Source organism: Trichoderma citrinoviride (genome assembly GCF_003025115.1).
Source record: "Trichoderma citrinoviride strain TUCIM 6016 unplaced genomic scaffold BBK36scaffold_1, whole genome shotgun sequence".
Taxonomy (NCBI): domain Eukaryota; kingdom Fungi; phylum Ascomycota; class Sordariomycetes; order Hypocreales; family Hypocreaceae; genus Trichoderma; species Trichoderma citrinoviride.
Genome location: NW_020194709.1, coordinates 2,016,162 through 2,029,610, shown reverse-complemented (window position 1 = coordinate 2,029,610; position 13,449 = coordinate 2,016,162). Strand labels below are relative to the sequence as shown.

At 54.0% G+C, this 13,449-nt stretch overlaps 4 protein-coding genes across 4 annotated transcripts; 3 read left to right on the top strand and 1 right to left on the bottom strand.

Annotated features, from left to right (window-relative positions):
- Nucleotides 1–627: 627 nt before the first annotated feature.
- On the top strand, nucleotides 628–1,552 carry BBK36DRAFT_1165189 (hypothetical protein; the record flags this gene model as incomplete). Its single annotated transcript, XM_024894754.1, has 3 exons — nucleotides 628–959; nucleotides 1,025–1,271; nucleotides 1,337–1,552. The coding sequence occupies 3 exons, from the start codon at nucleotides 628–630 to the stop codon at nucleotides 1,550–1,552; spliced, it is 795 nt and encodes a 264-aa protein (XP_024754000.1).
- A 373-nt stretch (nucleotides 1,553–1,925) lies between these two features.
- Nucleotides 1,926–2,767, bottom strand: BBK36DRAFT_1165188 (replication protein A, subunit RPA32; the record flags this gene model as incomplete). Its single annotated transcript, XM_024894753.1, has 2 exons — nucleotides 1,926–2,645; nucleotides 2,702–2,767. 2 exons carry the CDS (start codon nucleotides 2,765–2,767, stop codon nucleotides 1,926–1,928), a joined length of 786 nt encoding a protein of 261 aa, XP_024753999.1.
- A 1,151-nt stretch (nucleotides 2,768–3,918) lies between these two features.
- BBK36DRAFT_1107675 (ATP-dependent protease La) lies at nucleotides 3,919–7,233 on the top strand (the record flags this gene model as incomplete). Its single annotated transcript, XM_024889280.1, has 4 exons — nucleotides 3,919–4,387; nucleotides 4,471–6,557; nucleotides 6,699–6,868; nucleotides 7,146–7,233. 4 exons carry the CDS (start codon nucleotides 3,919–3,921, stop codon nucleotides 7,231–7,233), a joined length of 2,814 nt encoding a protein of 937 aa, XP_024753998.1.
- Nucleotides 7,234–9,283: 2,050 nt separating this feature from the next.
- BBK36DRAFT_1137337 (hypothetical protein) lies at nucleotides 9,284–10,303 on the top strand (the record flags this gene model as incomplete). The annotated part of the gene is made up of 6 exons (XM_024893149.1): nucleotides 9,284–9,344; nucleotides 9,383–9,429; nucleotides 9,689–9,731; nucleotides 9,789–9,843; nucleotides 10,052–10,142; nucleotides 10,181–10,303. The coding sequence occupies 6 exons, from the start codon at nucleotides 9,284–9,286 to the stop codon at nucleotides 10,301–10,303; spliced, it is 420 nt and encodes a 139-aa protein (XP_024753997.1).
- Nucleotides 10,304–13,449: the final 3,146 nt, after the last annotated feature.

Sequence of the window (13,449 nt, the reverse complement as noted above, 5' to 3'; positions counted from 1 at the left end):
TTACAACCGCATTGATTACAATTCTTGTTATTCTGACTATTACCACTCGTCGTCTCCAACGTCGCCTCCAACCAAACCTCATCTTGTCCCACTGTGGTCCCGTCTCTATCTTCACCCTCTCTGCATAGACGATATCCTTCCCGGGTCGTCGTCAGTGAAGTGATTGATTGCTTGACCGGTGATTCATACCGAACCGCCCTCCATCAAAAGCCAACGAAACTCCATCCTCGCCCTGATCTACTTCTTCATCTTTCACCAATCTCTCTCTTCAACCCTCTATTCTTTCCCATCCATTGAACGGTCCTAAGGCCTTAAACACCACATTGATGTCGGTTGACCTACGCGACTGCCTCAATTGCCTGCAGCACCCCTCCAGGTTTATGCCCGTGTCGAGATCTCAGCTCTCAAGAGTCCATACGGGTGATAGCGCACAGAATAGTATACGTGAGTACCTTTGCGTGTGAAAGATAACCTTTTCCATCATGAAAACAATATCACTAAAGCTGGACGCGCCTGTGGTTGCGTATTCCCACTTATACAGGCAGCATCATCGAGTGAATAAGTCGAAACCATCTGAACCTCAAAGCACTACAAGAACTCGACGAGAAAGAGACAAGTCAGCCCAGCATGGCGCACGTCATCAGTAAAACAAACATCACCACCTCCTCCTCGACCGTCACCGTCGTGGACCACCGCCGCTCCCTCGTGCCCCAGGCCTGGGAGAAGTCGGTCCGCAGGATCGGGCTGGCCGAGTGCGAGCAGGCGGGCATCTCCCTCGCCCACGCCTTCGCCGCCGACGCCCTGAGCCTGTACCTGCTCGACGGCGGCGAGGCGGACCGCTACTCGGACGAGGCCAAGTGGAAGCTCCACGTGCGCATCATGACCTATCTTGTCTCGGCCCATTGCTACAGCGGCGTCGTCACGACCATTGGTCCGGATTATGACGCCGTGGCCTTGTGGTGAGTCTTGAAAAACCCCTGTATCACCATTGCAGTCGGAGACTATGACTAAACTGTTCCTTCAGGATGCCTCCTGGGACGCACATGGATGACTGGTGGACCATCTTCCGAAGCGGCATGTGGCGCCTCTACTACCAGCTCGGTGCAGAGGGCCGCAAGCGCTACTACGAGGACGTTCTGCCTCTCCTGCACGAGACCATGGACGAGGTCATGGGAGACCGCGAGTACTACTATCTTGCGTACATTGGCACCAAGCCCAGTGCCCGGGGCAAGGGCTATGCGAAGAAGCTCATCATGGACATGGCCGCAAAGGTGAGAAGAAGCGCCTTGAGCTTGTATATAAGAGATGAGATGGATTGTAACTCATCAATGACCAGGCCGATGCCGAGAACCGCGCCATGTACCTCGAGTCCAGCTCCCGCGAAAACATCACCTACTACGAGCGCTTCGGCTTCCAGTACCGCAAGGAAATCTCCTTCAAGCGCGGCCCGGTGCCCGTCCCGCTCTTCATCATGGTGCGCGAGCCCGTCGCAGCCAAGGTTGCCGAGGAAGCCGTGCCGATGATGGATCAGATTGAGATTGTCAAGGTGTAAGTCGCCGATGTTCGTGACAAGCCTAAGCGACGACGTCGTGTAAGTCTCCTGTTGGAGACTTGGAAGGAGTTGTCAAGTGAGGCAGAAGCTTGGTGTCTGCTTGGCTTGCTTCTTCCCCCCCTTTTCGTTCTTACTATCCTTCAAACGCCCCCTTCTGAAATGTATGTTGCAAGGAAACGACTGCTTCCTTGCGTTTTTGAACGTTTTTACTTTTCGTCTTTTATTGTTTTCATGTTCGTACGCTCATTATATCTTGCTGCTGCTTTTGCTTTTTGCAACTGTATGAAAGGCCTACTCTCACAATGGCCCAGCCCTGTCTCTACCGTACAATACATACCGATATCATGAACTAGAGATGTATGTGCTAGATGGTCTAATATTCCAACACCGCCCATGTCTCCTCGTCGATTGTGGTATATATCAACCCCAGTCCCATGAGCTCGTCCGCCGCCTCCATCACATCCCGCAGCCCCAGCCCCAGCTCCGCCGTGAGCTTATTCAAGTGCACTCCGTCAGTGCCGTCCGATGACTTCTTGAGGTACATAAACATGTTCTTCGCCTTGTTGCTGCACCCCGAGAGCTTGCTGGCCGTCTGTGCCGCTGCCGCTCCGCCGCCGGCATTGTATCCGTCACCGCCGTCGACGAACATGCTGTCCCCGTTGGCGTCTCCTGCGTTGGGTCCGCCGACGGCGCCGCGGGTGTAGAACAGGTGTACGTATGTCGCCTCAAGCATGTGGTAGTTGACCTCGTTAAAGTCCGTCACCGGCCGGATGACGTGAGCGCCGACGTGCCGCTTGTTGGAGAAGGACTTGAGGCGGCCCCAAACGCGGATGTGGGAGTCAATCTCGAAGCCGGGCTCTGCGTCGCTCTGCTTGTCGACGTCGATCCACTTCTTGACGTCGATCTGGCCCGTGCCGTCGTCGACCTTGATTGTGAGGTTCGTCTGTTGCGGGTTTATGCTGCGGACCTGGCCGACAAATGTGATTTGCGTGATGGGGGCGCCGTCGACTTTGAAGTCGGCGCCGGAGTAGGGCTCCTCTGCGTCGAGGATCTGCTTGATAGTCAAGGGCCGTAATGATTCGTCCTGGTATGACTGTTTGCACGCATGTCAGCTCTGGGTAATTCGTCTGCAGTATAGTCAAGCTTCACCAACCTTGCCGCCGCCTTGGCTGCCTTGCTGTGAACCGCCTCCGGCAAAAAAGCCGCCGGAGTCATCGCCGCCCTGGGCGCCGTAGCTGGTCTTTGAGTATCCGCCGTATGCAGCTGTGGAATAGAGTTCGTATTAGCAAGGACAAGTAAACCGTATCAACGAGGCTGCCTTACACATTATGTCAAGATTTTGTTTGGTGATGATTCTTGGTTTTTCTTAACAGAGGGCGACGCGTTCGAAGCGCGACTCGAGTTTAATGGATTTTGCCCCGCGACAGGCTACAGCGACAAAGTGGGCTTGCTGATGCGCGGAAGAGGCGCTGAGTCAGCAGCGAAGTACGATACAGCATTGGGACCAAGACGGCGGCTCACTGAATCTCAGTGGCTGTGGCTGTGGCTGGTATGATGATACGCAACTTCACATCATCATGTTTACTTCGTGTCTCTTCCGTGATAATAAGATTCAAGGTTATTGGTACCATTTGATGATTACTAGGTTGCTGGTTTCATGAAAATGGTATTCATCACCTATCATGGGTTCATCTTCCGCTAATCCCTCGGTAGTTGATACTAGCATAGATGCATGTGGTCGAGCCACCGCAAACACGTAAACATAAGGTACATGTACTGACACTCATGCCAGGTCAACCGCCACAGCTCAAACATGTAAACCCGGGAATGGAATGTCCGGACTGGCATCTCCGGCCATCACAAAGCCGACCTCCTCCCTTGCCATTGATGTTATTTGCTGCCGTACTGACCAATCCAACTTGTCAACCATTATCATCACCATCATCATCACGAGAGCGCGGCATCTCCATCCCCCGCCGGCCAATAGGCGCTCTCCACCATCAGCCTCGGCAAGATTTAGCCAGCCGGGGTCGCATAGACGGAACTGACTCGAAGCTGCCACTAAAGCCACTGGACTGGACGGACCGCTACCGCTCTGCGACCGCTGCTACGTTATGCCATAAGCCGGGCCTTGACATCAACAACAGCTCGTCGCTTCTCTGCCCAAATGCTTCCACCGCGTTCCGCCCTCTTGCGAAGCATCACCATCTGATACCCCGAAGCGTCGTCCTTGTTCCGCCTCTTCATCTCCATAGCCATTGTTGTTTCCGTCTGTTTCAGCGCATCGCTTCTTCTGCTTTGCGCTTCAGCCTCTTGCTTCTTGCGCTACTCCAACCACCCTGAACCACCACAGCAATCGCATCGCCATGGGAAGATCCCTGACCGCGACACTTCCGCTAATTCCTCTGCCGCGCGGAACGGTCCTGCTGCCCGGCCTCGCCTATCGAATCACCGTCAACTCCAGCCGGCCCGACCTCCCGGCCCTCCTCGCCCACGTGTACGAGCTCGCCGCATCAAAGGGCCCCGATGGCCGCATCGACACCATCCCCATAGCATGTGTCCCGGTCTCGTCTCCGCTGGTCGGTCCGGACGGCCAGCTGCTCATCACCAACGGCGAGGACATTGACAGCGCCCGCATCGAGCCCGTCAACCCGGGCACTGCGAAGAAGGACGACCTGTTCGGCTTCGGAGTCGCGGCCAAGATTGTCGGCATTGACGGCCGCGGGTCCGGCGAGTTTGCGCTGCGTGTCGAGGGCTCAAGCAGAGTGAGGGTAGACTCCTTCACTCGCGAGCGGCCCTTTTTCGAGGCCACAGTCACCTACTATGAAGACGAGAGTATGTCTCTCTGCCCATCTCATCCACGTCATTTGAACAAACAGGCCCCATGGCTTGACTGTTGCTAACACATTGTGCTATAGTCGACGTCACCGATAAGCAGCTGCAAGACTTGTTCAGCCTGCTCAAGCTGCGCTCACGAGAGCTCGTCACAATTCTTCGCATCTCCTCTCTGCTGCCTCGCACAGGCGGCCCCTCCCTCTCACCCGCAGTCACAAAGCGATTAGAGATGCTCATCATCAGAAGAGAATTAAAGGAGGCTGGAATGCTCGCCGACTTCATGGCCAACCTTCTAGACGCCACTCACGAAGAGAAGCTCGGTGTCCTGGCCGCTCTTGATCCCAAGGTCCGGCTCACAAAGGTCATTGAGCTGTTGGAACGTCAGGTGGGGGGCATCAAGAACAACTTCAAGATCACTACATTCACAACGGTCCCCGTTCAAATCATTGATCGGTTGAACGAGAATCCATCTAGAAGGCTGCCGAATAATATGATGCCTCCGATGGGCGGCATGGGGCTTTTGCCACCCCCTGGGGGACAAGATCAAAGCGAAGACCAGGATGCTAGTGAACTCGATGAGCTAAAGAAGAAGCTGCAGGCGGCAAAACTTCCGCCAGACGCTGCCAAGTCCGTAGACAGGGAGCTGCGGCGGCTGCAGAGGATGCCGCCCATGAACCAGGAGTACCAGGTGACAAGGAATTGGCTCGAGACGATATCCGAAATCCCCTGGACGACCACTACAAATGACCGCCTGGGGCCCGATACGTTAATAAAGGCCCGGCAACAGCTTGATCACGACCACTACGGCCTGGACAAGGTCAAGAGGAGGCTCATCGAGTACCTGGCTGTATTGCGCCTCAAGCAATCCATCAACGACGATTTGGAGGAGCAGATCCGCAAGGCGGAAGCTGATGCGGCTGCCGCCGACAAAACTCTCACGGATGGCACCATCAGAGACACTAAGCCAGAGGAGGTTGTCAAGAACAGCGTTAGTCGTAAGGAGGCATCAGACTCCGAACTCACCAAGCTCCAAGTGCTCAAGTCGAAGCGCGCCGTCGACAAGTCTCCCATCATGCTGCTCATTGGGCCCCCGGGTGTCGGCAAGACAAGCCTGGCCAAGTCGGTTGCGACTGCTCTGGGCCGCAAGTTCCACCGCATCTCCTTAGGCGGCGTCCGTGACGAGGCAGAAATCCGTGGCCACAGGCGGACATACGTGGCGGCCATGCCAGGGCTCATCGTACAGGGCCTGAGGAAGGTCGGTGTTGCGAATCCCGTCTTCCTGCTCGACGAGATCGACAAGATTGGCTCGGCAAGCGTCCATGGGGATCCCTCGGCCGCCATGCTGGAAGTTCTGGACCCCGAGCAGAACCACAGCTTCCAGGACCACTACGTGGGCATGCCCGTCGATCTGTCCAAGGTCCTCTTTATTGCCACCGCCAACAGTCTCGACACCATTCCCGGCCCCCTGCTGGACCGCATGGAGATGATCTACCTCCCCGGCTACACCACGCTTGAGAAGCGCCACATCGCCATCCAGCACCTGATTCCGAAGCAGCTCAAGGCCAACGGATTGGCCGAAGACCAAGTCGAGTTCACCCCGGAGGTGGTATCCAAAATTATTGAGTCGTACACCCGTGAGTCAGGGGTTCGCAATCTGGAACGTGAGATTGGCTCTGTATGTCGCGCCAAGGCTGTCGAGTACGCTGAGGCGAGAGACAACGGCACCCTTGACAAGTACCGGCGCCAGGTCACCGTTGACGACCTCGAGAGCATCCTGGGCATCGAGAAGTATGAGGAGGAAATTGCCGAAAAGACGAGCCGCCCGGGCATCGTCACGGGGCTTGTCGCCTACAGCACCGGCGGCAACGGCAGCATCCTCTTCATTGAGGTGGCCGACATGCCCGGCAACGGACGCGTCCAGCTTACCGGCAAGCTGGGCGATGTTCTCAAGGAGAGTGTGGAGGTTGCTCTCACATGGGTCAAAGCGCATGCGTATGAGCTCGGCCTCACTTCCGACCCGCACGTCGACATCATGAAGGATCGCAGCATTCACGTCCACTGTCCTTCCGGAGCAATTCCCAAGGACGGACCCAGCAGTGGCATCGGTCAAGCCATTGCCCTGATTTCGCTCTTCTCTGGCAAGCCGGTGCCACCTACAATGGCCATGACGGTACGTCTTCACTGCCGACCTTTTTGCTTCCCCGTGTCATACCATGCAATTTATCTCTCTAATCTTCCTTACTCTCATCCGATATGTGTCCCAGCACAATAAAATCTTTGACCGGCGTAACTAACGTGACATGTAACACAGGGCGAGATATCCCTCCGCGGCCGGGTCACCGCTGTCGGAGGTATCAAGGAAAAACTCATCGGTGCCCTCCGAGCGGGGGTTAAGACGGTGTTACTGCCAGCGCAGAACCGCAAGGACGTCAAGGACCTGCCTCAGGAGGTCAAGGACGGGTTGGAGATTTTGTATGTTAGGTGAGTACTAACCATTCTCTTCCCTTCTCATTCTAAACTATCTTGCCCCCTTTCTATGTTTGTTTGGTCTTCTGTCTCCTCACCCCGCCCCTCTTCTTTCCTCGCCTCCAATCTTCATCTTCATCTCTATCTCGATCCCCCGCCGGCAAGATGCAGTAACGCCCTTGCGGCTACGCACCTTGCCTAGCTCATCCAAACCGCAGAGCAAGAGAAGACAGTGGAATGGAAAGAGAGAACAACGAGAAATGCAGTGTTACTGACTTTGGTGGTCAAACAGCCATATTTGGGATGCGATCCGACTGGTCTGGCCCGATTCCCACTGGGCCGAGGACCACCAATTTGCCGGCGTCGAAAGCCGTCTGTAAGGGATGAGTGTTTTCACCACCACTGTTCACTACCGTATCATCACCATGATCTATCACACATCTCCCGTTGGCGTCCCGGGATGTTCCGCCCCAATCTGTACTGTGTCTTGCATATCACATCAGATTCCGCTTTGTAATCAGATAAATCATCTAGCAAAACCGGCAACCATCATGCACGGGGTCATGTACATACGTATGCAAGGGAGAGAGCTGGCTTGAAGCCTCAGTCTTGGCATATACTACCACTACAACTACTACTTTGTGTGGCTTGGAAATGGAGCGGATCTAAGACAATATGCCATCAGATCCCTTGAAGGGGCCATTTTGCACGCGGAAATCTAGCCGAGCTGAGCTGCGCTCACGTTTTCCTTTTTGGATTCACGCCCCCCTCCTTTAGAGGCAATAGAACAACATGTCATGTCGTATGTTGCTTCTTTGCATATCATGGGATATCCCTGAGTTCATGTCTGCACCATGATTGTTATGTTGTCACGGAGTAGTAGTCATCAGTGTTGCAGTATCAGTCAGTGTCAACGGGGCGAGTCGTCGTCCGAACTCTCATCGTCAAAGGGCCGTGCATGTGTTCCTTTAACTCACCGTACTCTCCGAAGCGGTCTCTCTGTTTTCGTGTGATCATGTCACTGCATCACCGGCGCCACAGGAAGCGAGTTGCATCCTACTAGTACTCGCATTTTTTGTGTTCAATGGCTTGGATATCCTATATCCCCCATAACACCGCCGGGGCGATTGGGTGATGCTCCAGGAAGAGATGCACTTCTCCTTTGCGTGTGAGATATCCTCATGTCCATAGGCTGCGATACCTGCTTCTGTGCTCTGATATACACGCTTACATGGTCTCCAGGGGGACCATGTGCTGCGGCGTTGAAGACACATGGACGAAATGGCGTGAGAGTAAGACAGCAGCACAAAGATTAGGCACCATCTAGTGATTCATAGTGAGACACTAAGGGATCTAGGGAGAAAGGGGGAAGAGGAAAGAGAGATGAGGATGATGATGATGATGATGATGATGAAAGGAAGAGGGATCGGTGCCGTTTCAATACAGGCAAGAATAAGAGCTGAGAGTCAGGAAGGCGTAAAACCCAGTCCTTCACCGCGATATCATCTTCGGAAGTGTACGCCGTTAGTTCGTTGGGCGACACGATCTAGGCGGATCCATCAGCTGCCTATAGCGAGTCAAGTGATCACACGCATGTCCATCTGTGTCTGTGGTCGACTTGCATCATCTCAGCTCTCAAATGAGACACAGATGCGAGACTAGCAAGCCTGTGTTGTCAAAACTTCCCTCGGTGTCATAATGTGCGTACTTTGTACGCAGGGGGGTTTGTGTGAGCAGTTGCGCTGTGTATCTTCCTTCAGCTGGACATGGATGGACAACGGAGAGAAAGGAAAGAAACGAGGACTGAACAAGACATTACCAGGTGGACGCAAGGTCAGATACCTGCTCTCTCAGAAATGATGGACAGATTGTAAACGTCTGCAAATGTAATTGCATCCCTTGTAGTTGGTATTCGTCCTCTGTTTGAACTACTTGCTCATCTTGCGCTGACAGCTGAGCTATCTTCTTCTCCGCCTCAGAGCCGTAATCTTCAAAGGTCCATGTCGGGTTGTCGAAGCATGCCTCGTCACGCCCACCCAGAGTTACCAGCTGGAACGGCAAGGGCCGTATGTGTAGCTCGAGTGGCTTGCCGCTGCGGCGTATCCCATACACCCGCACACTGGTTTCGATGCCCTTACATGCTCTTTGCTCTGATAGCTGGATAAACAATCCAATGCAAGCGAGGCCGGGCAGCACCAGCGAAGTGCCCCGTGGTTGTTTGCATGTAGGGTGCAAGACCAGGGAGCCAAGGCCTCAAGAATGCGTCCGGAATTCATACTGATCTTTGCCTTGGCTGACGCCACAACGCAACTCATAGATGCTCAAGCTGCTGCCATGAATCTTCCATGTTAGGGGCCGGTGAAGGGCCGACAAAAAAGCTCCCCAAGGGCCCGGCATCAGAGCACCGCGCACAAGCCGGTGATGATAAACATGAGCCTCGTTTCGGCCCTTTCGGGCAGGAAGTTTCGGGCTGCAACTTCAGATTTGAGAAGTATGTTATTCTTCACCAATGTAACGAGCCTAAAACAGCGCAATTCCGTATGATCAAGTATGTGCTGCTCATCCTTGGGGTCGCAGTGAGTATCTCTAAGTGCCGCAGGGGATGCCTGTTCACAAAACAGAACGAAGCAATGATACCTGCCACAATAATACCTGCCAGAAGCAATTTGAAAAAGCTCCGACGGCCTCTTACGAGATAGCTTCTGTCAACCAGGGGCTGCATCAACCCAGCACGTGGTGGCCTTGGCGTTAAGGGCTTCACTCTGAGCCAGGTAGAGCAGAAAGCAACCATGATGAGGATGATAGCGTTCTTGTCAAGTTTACAGCTCCAACCAGGTAGCCAGATGTAACACGACGACTGCGTATTATCTCGCTGGCTGTAAGTGAGTCGTCGGCATGAACGTAGTCGGCATTTTGTTGTAGCAATATAAAAAAGCTGGAATCACGCAGAATGAGTTTGCGGTTCATCTGCCTATCATCTTCGCGAAAGAGTGCGTACCGCAGCTGAAAAGATGCGATTATTCCCGTCACTCCTGAGCTGAACAAGAGCTACACTTTCAATCAAACTTTGTATTCGTGCTCCGTGTGCAGTCGGATACTGGGTGTTTGGTGCTTGCCCAATCCTTGTGTTGGCAACCGTCACACCCCTCAAAAGGCTAACACTCAGTCGAGACCATTCCAATGTGGAATGTCCGTCAGTTCCTCTACCCCAGTCACTTCGATGTGGCACTTGTACTGGTACAAGTCCTTCGTAGTATTCGTAGAAAAGCGGGTGTGGACGCCAAGAGAAGTAAGGGAGGACCTTAATGCTTCGATCCGATTGAGCAGCTAAGCTCCGAGTGTGATGCACGCGCGGCGGATTTCTCGTATGAACGTGAGAGTCTGGGCACGCAGTTCGAAATGCCGGAAATTGATAACAAGACCGCCAGCGTTGACCACATCGACGACTGACACGACAGCTGAGGACACAGCTGTACACGGATCGAAAGGGTCCAGGCAGAAAGTGCCGCCGAATAGATACCTAGTTTCACCACACCATGTCTGTGCATGTATGTCCTTGGCACGGGTTCGTCTATCGCATGTATGTAAGATTGAACGATGTAGGAGTATGTCACGGTGGACTCGACAGAAGGGGGCCACACAGCCCCTTCTATAAACCCCCACCCATATCGACGAGATGTGATGACATGCCAATAGACGCTTGTCAGAAAATTTCCGTCTGGATTCCTTGCCGCTAGGGGCAATTGCGCTTCAGATTCCCGTTCCGGCTGCTGCTTATCTTGGTGATTCTCTCTTGGAGTGGTGAAGCCAGTGGGAAACTTTCCCAGGTATTGCGTCGTTAGATGCCAAGCCTCCCCGGACTGATACTCGGAACAAGTGAAGATCGTATTGCTAGCTCCCCAAACATCCACCGGATGCTACGAGGCGGCATGGCTGTTGGTGAGATGTATTCCCCCATGGCCATGCCGCCGCGTGGCTCGATGGATCCCTAGATATGTCGCAAGACATCGTGCAGGTCAAGGCCGGTTCTTTTTTTTTTTGTTCCGTAGGAAAGCCGTGCGCCTTGGGCCGAACGGCAGCTCTGCACAGGGTGTACTTTGCACCTAATACCTTGGTTGAATATGGACCCTAATCTGGAGCCAGGGAGCCCAAACCCTTCGTCAAGCACGGAGCAAATAAGATTGTACGGAGAACGTTGGTGCCATATCGTTGTACTTCGTAATTCAAACTCCCGACGCCGTACTCCGTAGTCGCAACCTAATAAGGCTTGCTAGCCGAGATATGCACCTTCCTACCGGAACCAGACTAGATGCCTGAGACCCCTTGTTGAAAGGCCGAGGTCTAAGCACGCAACATGAGGCCTGGAGTCGCCGCTTTCGTGTCTGTGCCGGCACTCGACCCTCTTGCCAACTGCCTGACAGCAATGGTTAACGATGATGGCAGTAGCAATATGAGGGCTTTTCCCTCATTCAAGTATAGAAAATCGGGGCGAGCCACCGGACTGCAAAAGCTGTGTCTTTTACATATTTCTGATTTGTTCCCCCAGATTCGTTCGAAGACCTATCCCTGTCCCCCCGGGAAATTTAGCTCTTCAATAGTCCCGCGACCACCAGGAAGAAATGGGGTTCCGGCGGGGTGTTGTAGAGGCCGTGGGAAGAAAGGGCCTGGGCCTTCCGAAGCACAGGTGCCCAGCCGGCCCCAGTAGTCTCGTCACTTTGAACGATGTGCTCGTCCACCATGCAGCGTGCAATGGAAAACGTTGGTCTGACTCTGACCCGAGGCCGAGTGCAGGTGTGGGTGCGGGATATCACCTGCTGGATACGGGAGACAATATTTGCAGTCGATGTGCTCGTTGGTCTGTTGTAGAGGAAATCAGGAAGTATACTCTTTGTTTGAGCTTGGGTGTGAGATTTCGTATTACTACCTACTCGTACGAAGTACTAGTAATCCAGCCGGCACATACTAAGCACTGCGCAGACGAGTTCTTAAGTTGTTAGCCTGCCATGGTTGTTCCGCCGGTTACAACGAGTCTCCTGCTGCTTCGCCGGCGTCTTCGCGGAGCAGCTGCCGAGCGTACGAGATCCATTTCTCTCCTGAGTAGCGCTTCTTGTCACGAGCGACCTGTCGATTTCGGCCTGCCGTTCGTTGAGCTCGTGCAGCGGGAGAGATGGGGCTTTACTCCGTATGAACGAAGTACCACGGGAGCAGATGAGGAGATAATGCTCGTACGGAGAATTTCGATTGGAGACGAGAGGGGAGTAGACAAAGCCAAGGCCAGCAGGTGGCGGCAAATTAAGTGCAGCAGGTGTGGGAGGTTCTGGCCTGGCAGGTACCGACTGCTACTAAGGCAAACGGAAGGTAAAGGGTACCTCGTACCTGGCAAATTGGGCGTCGGGACGCCCAACGGCAAGAGTGAAAGCCGCGATTGCCATTCACTCCCTACCTATGCATCACCAGGCTTGGGGCTTCGGTTAAAACAAAATCCCGTACCTGCTGGACTTCAGCCAATGCTGGCCTGGGAGCGACATTCGACGTGCGTTGCCGACATCAACACAGCTTGGGCTTGGGCTTGGGCTTGGGCTATCAGCTCGAGTCTCCGCCCACACGACTGACCTGAACTTTGCTCTGCGCCTAAAGCAAATATTGCTGCAGTCCGTCTGGTGCCTGACCTTGTCTACACAGGGCCGGTGATGGGTAAGTTGCCAAGGCACTTCTGCTAAAGAGGCAATAACGTGCTGACGACATGCAGCTAAGGTGGACAGAGGGCCACCAACGGCGCCGCTCATCAACGCCGGAATAAAGTCCCAAGTGCAGTGCTTTCTGCAGCTACTCGACCCAAGTGCCAAGTAGTGGCAGTTCGTTGCTTTTGTGAATGGACGAGGGGCGAGCCGCGGGATAGGGAGGATCGGTATTCCGTGGCTCTTCCTACTAGCCACCAAGCAATCTCTGGTCTCTGCGTGATTATGGCCAAGGATCGAGTGAATAAGGGGTGTTCCTTGTCGGCAACTTCTCGACCTAACGCATCCAGCATTCCAGGGATTTCACAGGCCGTCTATCATCGCCGACCTTGCATCTCGATGATCACTCCTTACACGGAGCGTACCTGGAAGCTTTCCTTTTCCGCCATGGAGTGCCCACCCAAGTACGAGTACTTTTGACTTTCGACACCCAATCACGCCAAGGATCTCAAATGTTCCCTCCACTATCGCGGTGGCAGGCTTACTTCGTATCTGCTTCGTACACGTACGGAGTACTAGTATGTATGAGCGGCTATCTCTTGCTTCGGCACGCAAAGCACGAGTACTGAGCACAGATTGTGGGGCATACAAGCCAGTTGCTGGTACTACCGAGTACTCGCAAGGATACACGCTCTTCTTTCTCTTGCTTCTTGGACACTCGAAGCAAGACATCGACAGTAGATGCGTTCACATATAGTACCCGCTGGGATGTACCCACGCTATCTGCCAGTTGGTGAGCTTCATCTGCTCTTCGACCCGTAGCGCGGAGCTAGCGAGCTTTGGTTTTGCTAGAGAGCCCCAGCCGGCGACGGCGCCATACTATCCGCTGGTGTCTTTGGGATCCCGGTAACCGGACAT